At 39.2% G+C, this 15,831-nt stretch overlaps 1 protein-coding gene across 14 annotated transcripts in view; it reads right to left on the minus strand.

Moving 5' to 3' along the window:
* The window catches only part of ERC2 (ELKS/RAB6-interacting/CAST family member 2), a 981,570-nt gene that overhangs the window by 373,488 nt on the left and 592,251 nt on the right, over positions 1 to 15,831 (minus strand). For all 14 annotated transcript variants that reach the window (XM_050778490.1, XM_050778492.1, XM_050778488.1 and 11 more), the window contains one exon: positions 7,799 to 7,959. In XM_050778490.1, the coding sequence (XP_050634447.1) occupies positions 7,799 to 7,959 (161 nt within the window). The remainder of the gene's footprint in view (positions 1 to 7,798; positions 7,960 to 15,831) is intronic.

Genomic DNA, 15,831 nt, shown 5'->3' on the forward strand with positions numbered 1-15,831 from the left:
AGAAGGAACATGAGTCCCTAGTGATTACAAAGCTACTTGTATGAGCTTCTGGAATGTGGGGTTTTCTGATTCTTGCATTTGAAGCTAACTAGAACATTCCTCTATTCTAAAGTTATTTTCTTTATAGTTAAGTTTTACTTACCCACTATAAGTTTTATGTTCAGCATCGGTTTTTTTTTGTCATTTTGTTTTGTTTTTGCTGTAGACTATAAGCCATCAACTTCAGAGTTAAAAGAAGGAAACAGAAATCTGGAGCGGTAAGCAACTGTGCATTTATGTCACTGCCTGCAGCTAAAACCAAACTTGATTTTGAGTGAGTCGTTTTTTGTGACATTTATTCCTTCCCTCTCTGCTACCTGTCCTGAATCAGTACATGTAACTCAAAAAGCTTCATTAGGCTTCATCAGTGTTCTAGCTGATTTAAATACCTGTCGGAACTGAGCAGGTAGTAAAGAGAAACAGATGACAAATAGGACATTCTAGGATACATTACCATAGTATTTAATATTTTTTTAATTGGGCATGTTAAAGTTTTTCTAAATAAACTACTGGTTAGAGAAAGAATAGTATTATAGCAAAAAAAAAAAAAAAAAAAAAAAAAAAAAAAAAAAAAAAAAGAAATTCTTGAATGGAGAAGGCCAAATTGTAAATTAAAGACAGGATTAGTGTATGCTAACTGTAATGGATGTAAATAACATATTAATATATGTATAGCCTTTTGTGGATTAAAAATCACTTTCTCATGAATTTATAATCTCAGTCAATCCCCATAATATCTCTGTAGGCTAGCACAACCCTCTTGTTTATTGAGTTTATCAATTTTAAGTAACAATTGGCTTCAAAACTCTTCTCCCAGACCCCATTTATCCTGTCCAAATTGCTAGGCACTTAGGATTCCGTCCTAAAAATATGTGATTTGTCTTTTCTCATGTTGGCACAAAGTAAAAAATAAATTGATTTTATCATTTCTGCACCCTTGCTCTCCTTTGAAGGGTACTTACCTAATGAGTGGCTCTCTCAGAAAGGATCTTAGATCAAAGAGGCCAACAGGATAATGCCCTCGAATAAGCTGCTGCCTTACCTCACTGTAAATGTCCTAAAATAATCCAGTGTATACAAAGGCTTGTGAGGCTATCTGGAGAAGATGTCTAAAACCCAACAATACCCAGTAAATTAAGATGAATTACACCATATCGTCAGATGAGTTAAAAACATAGGGGCCTGCTGAAAATGTTTGTATAAGCATAGGAAATCACCACCAAAAGTCTAAAATAAACATTTCAAAAAATGTGACTATTAAGCAACTATCAAAACCCTTATTCAACTTAGCATTTTATACTAACCTACTATAGTAGTTGAAATCATCCAAGCAAATGCACACAGATTTTTAAGTACTGTATCTTACGACCCTCAATTTCTTTTAGCCACAGATTTCAACTCCACCTGCCATACATTAAATAATTGGGCTTTGGTTACTGGAATGTAAGCTTATTAACTGGCATTAATAAAATCAAACATAAAATGATGTTCTTAATATACTTTTAATAAAATCCTTTTAAATATGAGTAAATGTAACAAAATTGAACCATTATGAAATGTTTTAGCAAGAAGTTTCGGATATATTTTAAGTAAAAGAATAATCTTATACACAAGGAAAGATGAGTATTATGTACTATGAAAACATATGGTTGGGAACTGTTAGTTTCTTCCAGCAGAGGAATAATAACCGGCAGTTAGAATACCAACCAATAAAGAACAGACTGAAGAAGGGTATTGCTGTGGTTTGAATATTTGTCCCCTTCTAAACTCCTATTGAAACTTGATCCCAGGTGGGGCCTAATGGGAGATCGGTGTTTGGGTTGTGGGGTGAATCCCTTGAATAGATTAATGCCCTCTCCCTTGGGGGTGAGTTCTCACTCTGCTAGTTTCCCTGAAAGAGCTGATTGCTAAAAAGAGCATGGCTCTTTCCCTCATCTCCACCTTGCTTCCTCTCTCCCCATGTGATCTCTGCACATACAGCTTTCCTTTCCCTTCTGCCATAAGTGAAGCAGCCTGAGGCCCTCACCAGAAGCAGATACTGGCACCAAGCTTCTTGTACAGCCTGCAGAACCATGAGCCAAATGAACCATTTTTCTTTATAAATTACCCTGCTTCAATATTCCTTTATAGTAACACTAAACAGACTAAGCCAGGAATGTTGAGGGAAATAATCCTACACAAAATACAGTTGGCCTTCTGTATACATAGGTTCCACATTTGTGGATTCAACCAACCACGGATCAGAAATATTTTGGGAAAAAAATGCATCTACACTGAACATGTACAGACTTTTTCTCTTTCTACTATTTCCTAAACAATACAAGTATAACAACTATTTTCATAGCATCTACGTTGTATTAGGTATACGTAGGCAGGAGATGATTTAAAGTATACAATGATTTAAAGTATACAGGAGGATGTGCTTGGGTTATATGCAAATACTATGCCATTTTATATCAGGGACTTCAGCAACTGTGGATTTTGGTATCTAAAGGAGGTCCTAGAAGCAATCACCCACAGATACCAAAGGGTGACTATACAATCAAGGCTCTCCATTTGAATCAAATTGGCCTCAGTTCCTAAAAGTGTTCCCAGATTACAGGAAATCACAACACACTTCCCATGTCCCTTCTTGCCCCAAATAACCAAAAGGGTCCTTACCTTAGGAAATGACTTTCTAAGTGGGATTCCAAACCTCTTGGGTTACATAAGAAACTACTTTATCTATGTATCTATTCATTTTTTTGCTTATTTGTATATTCATTTCCTTCACTCATTTTACTAAAATGCAAGCTCAACAAGGTCACGTTTGTTCATCTAAAACAGTACCTAGCACATGGTAGATCATCGGTGAATATTCATACATTTTTTAACTAATTCATCCTTTCATTTTTCAAATACTTTTCGAGTGCCTACTATGTGACAGATTCTCAATATCCAATATTAAAAGAAAATTCCACTGTAAATAAAATAAAATCATATCATGAGAAATCTTTACAATGGAAGAATCAGGCAATATTTACTCACTCTAAATCCAGTCGGCATTTAAAATAAGAAAAGCTAAAGAAGAATGGTAGGAGAAAATGTAGGTCAGTGTGGCACATGTCCCAAAATGATATAACACAAAACAAAACTTTGGGTAAAAATTATACAGCCTAAGAGTGGATGTAACTATAAAAAGATAGTACCAGAGGTCACTGTGATGATTAAACAGTTCTGCATCTTGACGTTGGTGGTGGTGACACAAAACACATATGATAAAATTGGATATAATTAAACACACACAAACACACAAGTGCATGTAAAACTGGAGAAATTGGAATAATGTTAATAGATACGTAAAACTGGAGAAATTTGAAGAAGGCCGGTAGATTGTACCAATATCAATTTCCTCGTGTGATATTGTACTTTAGTTATGCAAGATGTTACCAATTAAGGAAATGGTTGAAGGATATGAGAACCCTCTTTGTATTATTTCTCGCAACAGCCTGACAATCCACAGGTATTTAGATATATGTTAATAAAATAAAATTAAACAGCAGAATGCTCATCAAAACACTGGAACTGAGACAGATGCCCAATAATGATGTAAACCTATATGACAGTATATTGAGTAATTAAAAATAATACAATCCTATGTTTGCAACATAGAAGGTTGTTCACATTCACAAAAGAAGAGGGACTTGCAAAATATGCAAGTACAGTCCAATTTTCTTTATAAAATAAGGAGCATTTGCAAAAGTATACACCAAAATGCCATCAGTGTCTCTCTCTCCACGTTAGGATCATGAGTAATTTTTTCATGTTGTTTCTCTATACTGCCTCTTTTTTCCTTTAAAATGAACAATATCACCTAACAAATATCTAAACAAATATCTGTCTTTGGATGGGGTTCAGGTAAATTCTGTATAGCTCTGGAACAAGAACCAAGACAAATGGAAAGACATTTCAGTTCAACATAAGGACAAATGAGCTACCTGTAAGAGCCATGAAACGTGAACCACCACCTTGTGAGCCCATGGCCTGCCATGGGAATGGTGTTCACCAGGGCCTGGTGAATTCCTTATGAGTAATCCTGTGAATGGGAGACTGGCTTGTGCAGGCTGGGAGGTTGGACCCAGTTGCTTTCCCATTCTAAAACTCTGTGCCATTTGGTTTGCAATGAATTTAACAGATACCACCTCTTATTTCAAAAGCCCCTTTTAGGTTTCAAAGCACTTTCACATGTGCTGGTTTATACTAATTTTAGTTTGCTACTTAAAAAAAGAAATCTTATCCCTATAAGAGTTCTATAGAGTAAGCAGGGCAGGTATTACCACCTCCATTTTACTGAAGAGAAAACTGAGGCAACCAGAGAGTGATGTTTAATGTTATGGGGTGAGACAGAAATGAGCTATGAGATCACAGTTCCTTTCTCTTGACTCACAGCCCCACCCCTCTTCCCTCTAATACCACATAGCCTCTCCCTTCCCACCAGGGTTTGGAAACTGGGTAGACCTGACATAAAGATGCCTGTCTAAAGATGATGGGTGCCGGTTGAATGAAAAACCAACAATGCTTGGCACAGATGCTAACAATTCACCAACAATGATAATACCCATCTGACTGTTCCCACGAACTTACGTGGACTCAATCAATGTCAAGTAACCCGTCTGTCAATTCAGCTTAAACACTGTGATTGAACAAACCAGTGGCAAACTTGAACAGCCCAAGAGGCTGGTGCCTCTAGTTGAGGATCTCAGTCAATATACTTGCCCTGTATCTGAGTCCTCCCATAGTCCCAGGGCAGAAGCCCACAGGTTGGGCTTCTAGGCCAGTTAAATAGTGAATAGGGTCCATATCAGGTTTAATGAAGCAGGGCTTTGTTACTTTCACCAAAGGAATTAACACAGGAATTTTGTATTTATTTTGCAGTGGCAGCAGATTAAGCACTTCAGCAATAATGTGGCAATTCACCAAAAGAGGTCTTAGTTAGGTGCTATCTGACACCATGAAGTTAAGTGGGAAAACATACACATGGAAAAAGTTTATATGTTTTAGAAAAATAAATCCAAATTTTAGATAAATGATACTCTTCACAAAGTATACTAAACAAAGGACATATTTTCATTGGCTGATAGTGCTATTTGCATACATATATCATTTTCTGTGTGCCAAGCCCTCTGCTGAGAACCCCTCCCTCACAACCACTCCCATTCAAGTCATTACGGGAGGAAACTGGAAGTTTCGTGAGGTTAAGGGTATTTCTCCCGAGTCACACAGCCACCAGGTGGAAGCAACAGGATTCCACCCGGGGTCTGATGACTCACAAACCAGTATACTTTACCATTACTTGTTCTCTCAAAATGTTGAAAGTATATGCTCTTTTTATAAACAGGAAGTAATTAAAATTTCTTTATAATGGCATAATAAATCACTTCAGGAGATGGAGAGTTAACTTGAGAACAGTTGGAAAACAAGGAGAAAAACTAGGCTGGACTTGACACATAACACACAGAGAGGAAGAGGAGAGACAGGTGAACAGAAAAGAATACAGGCTGATTGAATCAATGGACTCATATTGCTAATGCACTAATACTAGCATTAGCTATTGTTAATAAATTATTTTTATTCTATACTACATTTATTATGGAAAGTAAAATGCAAAAAAAATATGCTAAATTTTTCAAGGGTAAAACTAAGTCATAAGTTGAATTTCAGTATTTTTAACCTCCATTCAAAAATCAAATCCAAAATGAAGGTGGAAGTATATGTAATTCTAAAATCTTTCTCTATTCTTGTATAAATCATAACATTCCACCTTGTTTTCTAGGAAATGAAGTTTTATTGGTTAATATCAGCAAGATGGAAACTTTCTCAAATAAACCATTTTATGAACTTTGTATATAGACATTATAAAAAGACATAACTTTAGATTCTAACATGAATATATTCATAAATGGACTTTCCATTTTGCATATTGCTGTTTCTTCAATTATTTAATACTATACTATACTTTTGGTCTTTCTCAGCTGAGTGTTTATACACATATTGACAGTAATAATTTTTCTGGGTGTCATTTAAATTCATACACATATTCCACAACTAATTACATAAGTTAATCTTTTAAACAACAGTAAATATTGGCAAACATCAAGATTTTATGTATGCTGTGCTTATAAACATGTATCCTTTCAACAGTGTTAATAAATTATTGATGAAGGTGATAATATCACAGATACTTAAAATACTTTTCTTCTTAGCTACATCAAATTCAGTCTCCAGTATTCAATCTAGTCACTCACTCAACAAACCACTGAGCACCTATCATATTCAAGACACTGTCGTGGGCAGCAAACAATCACTGAGCACCTCCCATGTGCCTGGCACTGCTCTCATCAGCATGATGACTACAGTGACTCAAACAGACAGAAGTTCCAGTCTTAATGAGTTCACATAAATTCCTCGAGAAAATTAGGTAGCAGAAATGGAGCTTGAGGTAGAAAACTGGTTTTGTCGTGGCCAGATGGCCTTAAGCAAATTATGTGAATCTCTCTGAGTCTCAGCTCCCTCAACTCTGAACTGAATATAATAATACCTGTTTTTATCATATTATATTTGATTAGAAAAAATGCTAGTTTATATGTGGAAAAAAAACCCTACTTATTCTTTGGTCTTGGAGAAACTGAGGTAGTTGATGAGGAATAAATGTTTTGTCCTCATTATTAAATCCTTCAAACTATTTCATTCCATGATTTCCATGATTTAAGCTTTCTGCGTTTAATGCTAACCATATGTAAGGCTTGCTGGGTCACCATAAGGTCACTTCCATACCTAGCCACCAATTTCAAAGTCTGTGTTACAGGCTTAAGATGCCGTAATTATGTATGTTTCCCCTTATTGTGGAGGGAAGTTCGATTTAAATTATAACTTAGTGATTATTTCATTTAAAAACACAGAGATGCTCCTTGTTGACTAGTTCTTTACAAACAGACCTATTGCAATTGATATTTATGAAAATCTCTCAGTGATTTTCTTTTCTATGTTGTTCCGTGATGATGCTCTTTCATTGTGAGAATGAAATAAGAGTGAGGTGTAGGTGGGTGTGTCACAGGACCACAGGACAACCATTTCCCAGCACTCAGCCCCACGTCATTGATTAAATCAAAGGAAGTGATTAGTTCCAATCCAATCTCCCTGATTTAGCTTCCCAAGCCCCCACCTGGGTGGGGTGTGGCAGGGATGTGGGATTTCCAACCTATTTTTATAAGCCCAGCAAATCAGAGTTTCACTTTCTAAACAAAGAGGTGCCAACCTTGAGACTCTGCAAGAGCCAACACAAACCAGGCATTGTACACAAGTGAAAAGAATATAATTAGCAAAGTTATAGTCACAATTAGGAAATACCTCCTCGGAAAAGTTTCCAGTTTACTCTGAGCAGTGCTCAAATTACCATTGTGCTTAACGAGGCCTCCGTCTCTTGGCTGGCTCAGACCTTTCCAACAGATCTATGAATCCCAGCACCATCCACAAAACACAGACACCCAAAATCTAGAGCTGGATCTATATTTTTTTCAGTGACAGATGTGAGAAATGTGCAAACGGAGACACCAAAGTTACAATTAAAACATAAGAAACGTACTTTCAGAAATGACCAGGCAAGTGTGAGCTAAATTATTCTTTCTCTGAGCTCTTTCTTCATCTTCTCTAGCCCTTCCCCTTTCCCACTTTCAAGAGAGGCTAGAAGAGAGAGGCTACAAAAGCAACAATGGGTGCTCACTTCATCTCCAGGATCTCCTCCAGCTGTTTCCTCCTCTCAATCCGGAGGTTGGCCAAGTGCGCTTCTTTTTCGGCCAGGGACTGCTGTGTGGAGGCGAGGCGTGCTTTGGTGGCATCCAGTTCCTGTCTGGTCTTCTCCAGTGCATTCATCAGTTCCTCTATCTGAAAGGCACATGGAGCTCTGTGTGTTATTTCTCCTTCATTCAAGCACAAGACATCCCTTGCTAGCCTGTGTTCCAAGAATAAACACAAAGGAATCATAGGGATCCTCAAACTGGGCCGCTGTGTCTTGGAGCCCTTTCTTTCTTTGTCATTGAAACTATGAGGATGCAAACACCTAAGAATGATATAATGGACTCTGGGGAGTTGTGGGGAAAAGCTGGGAGGAGGTTGAGTAATAAAAGACTACACATTGGGTTCAGTGTATACTGCTCGGGTGATGGTTGCACCAAAATCTCACAAATCACCACTAAAGAGCTTACTCATGTAACTAAATATCACCTGTTCCCCCAAAACCTATGGAAATAAAAAATTAAAACAAAACAGAACAAAAATCCTTAAAAAAATGTTTCAAACACAAGAAATGTCCAAATTTCTCCAAGGTCCTTGTTCAATTGGATTGCCCAATAACCTTTATAAAAACTACTTAATGTATTTATTAGAATTGAGGGTGAATGGCTTGACCCAATTTCAACCTCTGTTTGGCAAAAGTCTCAGATACTTCCTCACCACTGAAGGAAGGCAACACTCAAAAGGCATTTTGCCCAGCACAATATACTTCTGTGTGTAGGCCCCAGAGTACTTTGACAGAAAGAATCTACGTTTTTCAAATTCGGTCACATTTTAACCTATCAAAGCCGTGTTTGGTAAAAGCTATTCGATGTCCAGGGAGCCTCAGGAGTCCCTCTCACCTCACCTCCCAGCCTTACAGTCAGGAAGCAAGGTTTGGCCAAAGGTAAACAGAATTCCAGCCACAAAAGGTTCAAGTTTGGTTTGCCCCTGAAGTTTGAGAGGGTTCTAAACTTGAAATAAATGACATGTAACTTTTATAGGGTGCTAATACACCATAGAAATAAGCCAGACTATCAAATATCCAGGGTTTTCAGCCAGGTCCCAAAAAATGAGACCCGGGAGCCCTGAGGCAAAGCCTTATCCTCCCCAAACCTTTGGGGACTTTTAAAAGGCAACGCACAACAAAAAAGGCTGGTGTTTATGGTTCCGTTCCAAAGACTTCCGTGGAGCAAGCTGGTAAAATGCCATCCCTTGCACAGATGTAGGCTGTGTCCACCCTGCTGATCCAAAATCATGATTCCAGGAAGTTTCTAGATTCGAGTTGATGTTTGGCTTTCTAAAACACTCCTTCCAGCTGAACTTGGCAGAATAGGCTCATCCATCACTAAAGTCAACAGAACGCCCTTCAAAATGTGTCAATGACATGTTAAGTTCCAATTCATAAAGACTTTCTACACAATTTCTGCAGTTTTACATGGAATTTATTCAGAATAAGCATTATAGTTTACATCCAAGGTAAATTACATGCTTTTAAGATTTAGAAAACCCTTCATTTTGCCCTGATAAAAAGAGGAAATTTAATGATCATGTAATTTAAATCAAAGCCAAAACCAAAAAGAGTTTAAAAAGCAAGGAATATAAAGAACGACCTATGAAAGTGACAAAACCACCCCTATTTAACTGTAGAGTAAATTGTATTACTCTTTAACTTTACAAATCTATAGTTTAAAAAGTATTAATAAACTTTTTAGTTTCTCATATAAGTTCACAGAACATCACAAATATGACTAGAAACCCAAAGCAATATGTGATGAAGTTAAAGCAGAGTTTTAAGTTTTCCTCCCTTTTTCTATTTTTGATACACCCAATAGCAGTGACCCCCAAAAACTCAGAATTACGATCATTCCATATGCCAATTCAGATAGTCTGCCTGACCCTCCATATGAGATGGTCTGTGTCCTCATGATTCCTTTTCTGTCATAAATCGTTCTTTATTTCAAACATAATATTGATTTCAGAGGAGTGGGAGGTCTCCATTATTCTCATTTGTCCAATCTCTCTCATTCATCGAAGCTGACCTATCTGCAATCTGTAGACACGGAGTTATTCAGCTGGGTTTCCAAGTCTTAGATCACCTGCCACCGGACCACTTAGGGCAAACACTAGCTAGTTCTACATTAACCCAACTTTAAATGACACTTTAACCTAATGATTTCAGGCTGCTCCAGCCATTTCAGCAACAAGCACATGGAGAAACCTAGGCACCTGGGAGACATAATCCAGAGTTGTAAGTGATGGAGATGCCACTGGCCTCAAACATCAGTAAATGCTAGTATCAGATGAGACGAAACTGCTCCTCTCAACACCTTGGAAGCAGAGTTTTAAAATAAGTTCCCAGGCCAAGCTCCTCACTCTTCCTAATTTGTGTGGCCCTGGACAGTGAGTATTGCACACCGAGGACCATGTGGGGCACTGGCCTCAGAATACATCCTTCTAGTCTTAGCATGACCACTGTTTCTCTCTGTGACTTTTTGCAAACAATCATTATACCCTTGGAATCTCAGTTTCCTAGATGATGCCCATGAGTTCTTCCTGTGTTTAATATTCTAGAGACCTGAAAGCTGTTTCCTTTGCTGCCAAAACAAGAGCCTTAGAAAGCAAAAAATATGTCCCCTGGTGTGGTGATCATTAGGGTGGTTTCACAATATCCTAGTTCCCTTTCTTACAGGCACGTGGTAGGACTACATTTCCCCTCACCCTTCGAATTGGCTGTGGCTTTGGCCAATTAAAACCACTGTCATTTCCAGGTAGAAACATTTTAATGGTAGCGTTCAACTCCAGCGTTACCCTTTCCCTGCCATGGTGACCGTGGAAGCAAGTTTCAGACGACATCATCTTCAGCCTGAGTCCTCGAGTGACCACAATGAAGCCCAGGGCAAACCCACATCACATAGGCAAAATATAAACCTTGTTGTGCTTCCCCACTGAGATTGGGGGTGGTTACTCCCAGCATAACCTGGCCTATCTTCACTGATGAACTGTCTGATTTTTTTTTTTTTTTTTTCTTTTTTTTGAGACGGAGTCTTGCTCTGTCACCAGGCTAAAGTGCAGTGGCATGATTTCGGCTCACTGCAATCTCTGCCTCAGCCTCCCGAGTAGCTGGGATTATAGGCGCATGCCACCACACCCAGCTAATTTTTGTATTTTTAGTAGAGACAGGGTTTCACCATGTTGACCAGGATGGTCTCAATCTCCTGAACTCGTGATCCACCCGCCTTGGCCTCCCAAAGTGCTGGGATTACAGGCGTGAGCCAACTGCCTGATTCTTATCAAGTTCTCTATGCCTGCCTCCATCTCCCCACCACAGTCATCTCTCATCAAGAGGAAAGTGCTTGTTATTCTTGCCGTCACATGGTATTTCTACTCTTGCAGGCCACAAGTAACTCCCTTCTTGCCAAATGTCTTTTCTTAATGTGTAGTTTGCACAGCTAAACACATCCCCAAGTCTCTATCCCTTCTTTGAAATACCATTTTAACTGACTGATTGTATATATGTAGTTTGTGTCTTCATCACCAGATTAGAACCATGGCATTATTATGGTGTGAGTGAGATGAGCTCCTCATCTTTCTCAGCTTCCATTTCCTCATCCACATTTACCTCAAAAGGTAAATAGGGAACCCTATTGCTTGCCTATCAGATGATTGTGGGCACATTAAATGAGATGATGTAGCCCATAAGGCATTTATTCCTCTTCTTCTGATACCAAGAAATTAATTTTTTTTCTGATAATAAGAATAAAGTGTGGCCAGGCACAGTGGCTTATACCTGTAATCCCAAAACTTTGGGAGGCCAGGGCCAGTGGATCACTTGATCACAAATGGTGACCCCAGGAGTTTGAGACCAGGCTGGGCAGCATAGCAAAACTCTATCCCTACAAAAAGTACCAAAAAAAATGTAGCCAGGCTTGGTGATATGCACCTATAGTCCCAGCTACCCTAGGGGGCTGAGGTAAGGGGATCACCTGAGCCTGGGAGGTCAAAACTGCAATGAGCTGTATTATGCCACTGCACTCCAGGCTGGGTGACAGAGTGAGATCCTGTCTCAAAGAAAAAAAAAAGAATAAAGTATATTCATTGTAAAAAATATGAAAGATCCAGGTATGAAAATGGATGAAATCTTTCTTCTTAAGATTAAATAATAACACCATTTTTAGTTAAGATTCTCCCAAATCCCACCACCTAGAGGTAAACATTATAAACATTGTTATAATTTCTCTATGTATTTGTGTATACATAATTGAGATGCTACATATAAATATATACATAATTTTGTATATAACTGATAAATGATGAGCATTTTTCTTTTGTAATTAAATTATCTTTTAGAAATACAATTTTAATGTGTGAGCAGTGCTCTATCCACTCCTCATCTTCCTGAAACTGATGCTTCTCTTAGTGTTATGGTCTGAAACTTTATGTACCCCCACAATTCATATGTTGAAATCCTAACCCCTAAGATGATAGCATTAAGGGGTGAGGACTTTGGGAAGTGATTAGGTCACGGGGGCACAGCCCTCCTATATGGAATTAGTGACCTTATGAAAGAAGCCTAAGGGAGTTTGTATATTCCCTTTCACCATGTAGGGAAACAGCAAGATGTTAGCAGTTTGCAACCCAAGAGAGGGCCCTCACCAGAATCTGACCATGCTGGCACCTTGGTCTTAGACTTCCTAGCCTCCAGAATGTGAGAAATACATTTCTGTTATGTATAAGCCACCTACTCTATGGTATTTTGTTAGAGTAGCCCAAATGGACTAAGACACTTAGGAACCTGTTCCCCTGTTTATTTTGCAAATTACTCATCTTCCTGCAGCCCATAACTGGGTCTTTCTCCTTGTGACTCCGTCCTAGAGGCATTTCCACCATCCACATAGAAATACAGGGAATGCAATGAGGTCTGTCTCCGCAGTTCTCACCTCTACGTAGATACCTCTCCAAACCTTATCTCCTTTTTCCTCACTTGACGTCTTTCACATGTACCTAACCACCTGTTGATCACTTCCATCTGGATGTCCTAATATTACTTTAAACTGAGGATGACCAAAATCCAACTCTTGATCCATATACACCTGCCTAACCCAAACCCCTATCACCTGTCCTCACCCTCCCAACTTGCCGCTCCCTAACACATCCACCATTTTGGTCCAAGGCCCTGACCTTTTCTCAGTCATTCATGTTTAAGACCTCAGAGCCACATTTATCTTCTCCTTCCTCTTTTACTTTCCATTCATCACCAACTCCTAGAGTTCTATTTTGGAAATATTTCTTGAATCCATCATTCCCTTCTATCATTACTTTTGACACCCCAAGCTCAGGTTGCTTCCCCTCCCACATGTATAACAAGGTTCAACATAATTATGCATGCATACATATATATACATATGCTCATGTGTGTATCCCTAGCCTCTGTCTCTACCCTTACCCCTAAGTGAGGACACGGCTTTGCCCGATCATCTGTAACAATAGTACTTCCAATATTATATGAAGCAATGATTGTAGAGCTCTTAGTGCTGAGCCTGGCAAAGATGAAAACACTTAGTATATTCTTAACACAAGAGGCGGAGCAGCATAGTGACTTAGAAACATAATTCAGGAGCTAGACTGCCACTTACTAGATGTATAAATTCACTCTCAGTGAATTATAACTTTTTTTCCCAGGTGGAAAAATTGATTTCATGTAAGAAAAATAAAATAGTATTTACATTTAATAAATAATATTCAATAAGGACTATTACAAAATTATAGAATAAACTGTTTACCTTCATGAAAGAACCTAGACAAAATTTTCTAGGTTTCTCAACTAAACTCAGAGGCAAAATTTGCTTTAAATATGTATTAATTATTACCATTGCTATGTGAAAATTAGGTTATAGTAATTTTTACTCAAATTATATTAAAATGCCCAGAATATGGATTATTTGGGGACAATATAAGAATAGAATTGACTTTTTAAAAAATGTTAGCTTTAGGGGATACATATGCATGTTTATTACATAGGTGGGAATTGGGCTTCTATGTGTACCCATCACCCAAATATTGAACATTATACCCAATAGGTACTTCTTCAAACTTCATCCCCCTTCTTCCCTCCCTGCTTTATAAAAAAGAAGGAAATCAGGTCCTTTGCAGCAACAAGGATGGAGCTGGAGGCCATTATCCTACAAACTAACTCAGAAGGAGAAAATCAAGTACCACATGTTCTCACGTGTAAGTGGCAGCTAAACAATGAATTACAAAACTCTGAGCCTCAAGTACCTCTTGTGAAATGGAGCTAATAACATAACTTAGCTCAAAGGGTTTTTATGATGATTAAATGGGTTCACATGGGCAACGCTCTCAGCACAATGCCTAGTACTCAGTAGTGCCACAGAAGTGTCAGCTCTTATTAATGCAGTGCCCAGTAAGTATTCAGCCCATCTATGTCTGCATATTGCTCCATTCACCAATGCTCAACCACACATACACATGCACATATACCCCTGGACTGCCCTATATTCACTCCTCTGCTTACCAAAACTGCCCATTCTTTAAGGCCCTGTCTACACCTGACCTCCTTCACAGCTTGCAGTGATCAAAAGCTGGAGCTCTAGAAGCAGTCAGATCTGGGTCAAGTTTTGGTTCCACCTATAAGATCTCTGACCTCAGGCCAGTCTTAACCCAATGTTTCCGAAACTTTGCTGTACGTTAGAATCCCTTGGGAAGCTTTTAAAAATGTTGATGCCGTGGTCACACTGCTCCTAATTAAATCAAAATATTTGAGGGTGGGAGCCAGGCATCTGTATTTTATTAAAGATCCAGGTGATTCCAAAGTGCAGCCAAGTCTGGGAACCCTAGACATTACTGACCTCTCTAAGCCTACAGATCCTCCCCTATAAAGTGGAGAGGGGGCAGAAGCAGCCACACAGGATTGACATAAGTGTAAAGTGAAATAATGCATGGCAAGTACCCTGCCTAATACCCTGGAAGGTGCCAGCACGTGCCCATTCCTAGCCACACTACTTTCACCCAACCTGAGTGCCTTCAGTTTTCATTGCCTGCACCCATTCTACACAATACTTATGCTTAGTTGCTATAGTACAACTGGATTACAATCCCTGGAGGGCAGAGACTGTATCTCCATCTTCTTTGGAAGTCCCTTCAGCACCTGACATAGCACCAGTATCCACACTCAATAAATACCTGTGCAATGGGAGGAAGGGGAGCACAAAGACGTGATTCTGAAACACCCTCCTTTGACCCACTTAGTGCAATGATGAATGAAGTGTAAGTCCAAACTTGATACTTTCCTACCCCATAAATCAGTGGTCCCTTCGCCATCCTCAACAAATGCCCTTCAAGTTCTTGCTCTCTGTTTGCTTCAAGCACCTTCTCTTTGCTATGGGGACGAGGGGGCTCAGTTACTTGGCTCCTGAAAGGATGGAGGCCCTGTGTTCGCTGCCACCTCAGCAGCTGCCTGGAGAACCCAGGAACTTGTGAGTTTCACAGAGACACAAAAAAGATGTCTCAGGTTCTGCGCTGGCACAGAAGCATGTGGCTTTTAGTCCTGCTATGCATTCCACAGGCTCTGTCCTGGGACCTGGGAGATACACACTCCCTTCCTTCATTCTACCACCTTGCTGGGCATCTCCCACATGCCAGGCACTCTGCTGGACACTAGCCACAGGTCTGGCTTCAGAAGGGTTTCCACAGGGAAGTTGGGAATCAACAAATTACTTAATCACAATTGTGATTTTAAAGAAAAGTACTGGGTGGTGCAAAAGAATAAAACAACAGCCCATCCTGCACTAGGCACTGTGACTGGCCTCCCTAAGGCAGGCAACTCAAGTAGCCTGGGGAAGTGCAGGTGGTAGCCCTGGCTGGAGGAGGCCCTGTGGTCCCATTCTTTAGAAAAATGCTAGTTGGAGAATCACAGTAATTAAGAGACAATAAAAGCTTTTGACAGTCCAGCAGGAAAGCAACCCA

The sequence above is a fragment of the Macaca thibetana genome, chromosome 2 (genome assembly GCF_024542745.1).
Source record: "Macaca thibetana thibetana isolate TM-01 chromosome 2, ASM2454274v1, whole genome shotgun sequence".
NCBI classification, from domain to species: Eukaryota; Metazoa; Chordata; class Mammalia; order Primates; family Cercopithecidae; genus Macaca; species Macaca thibetana.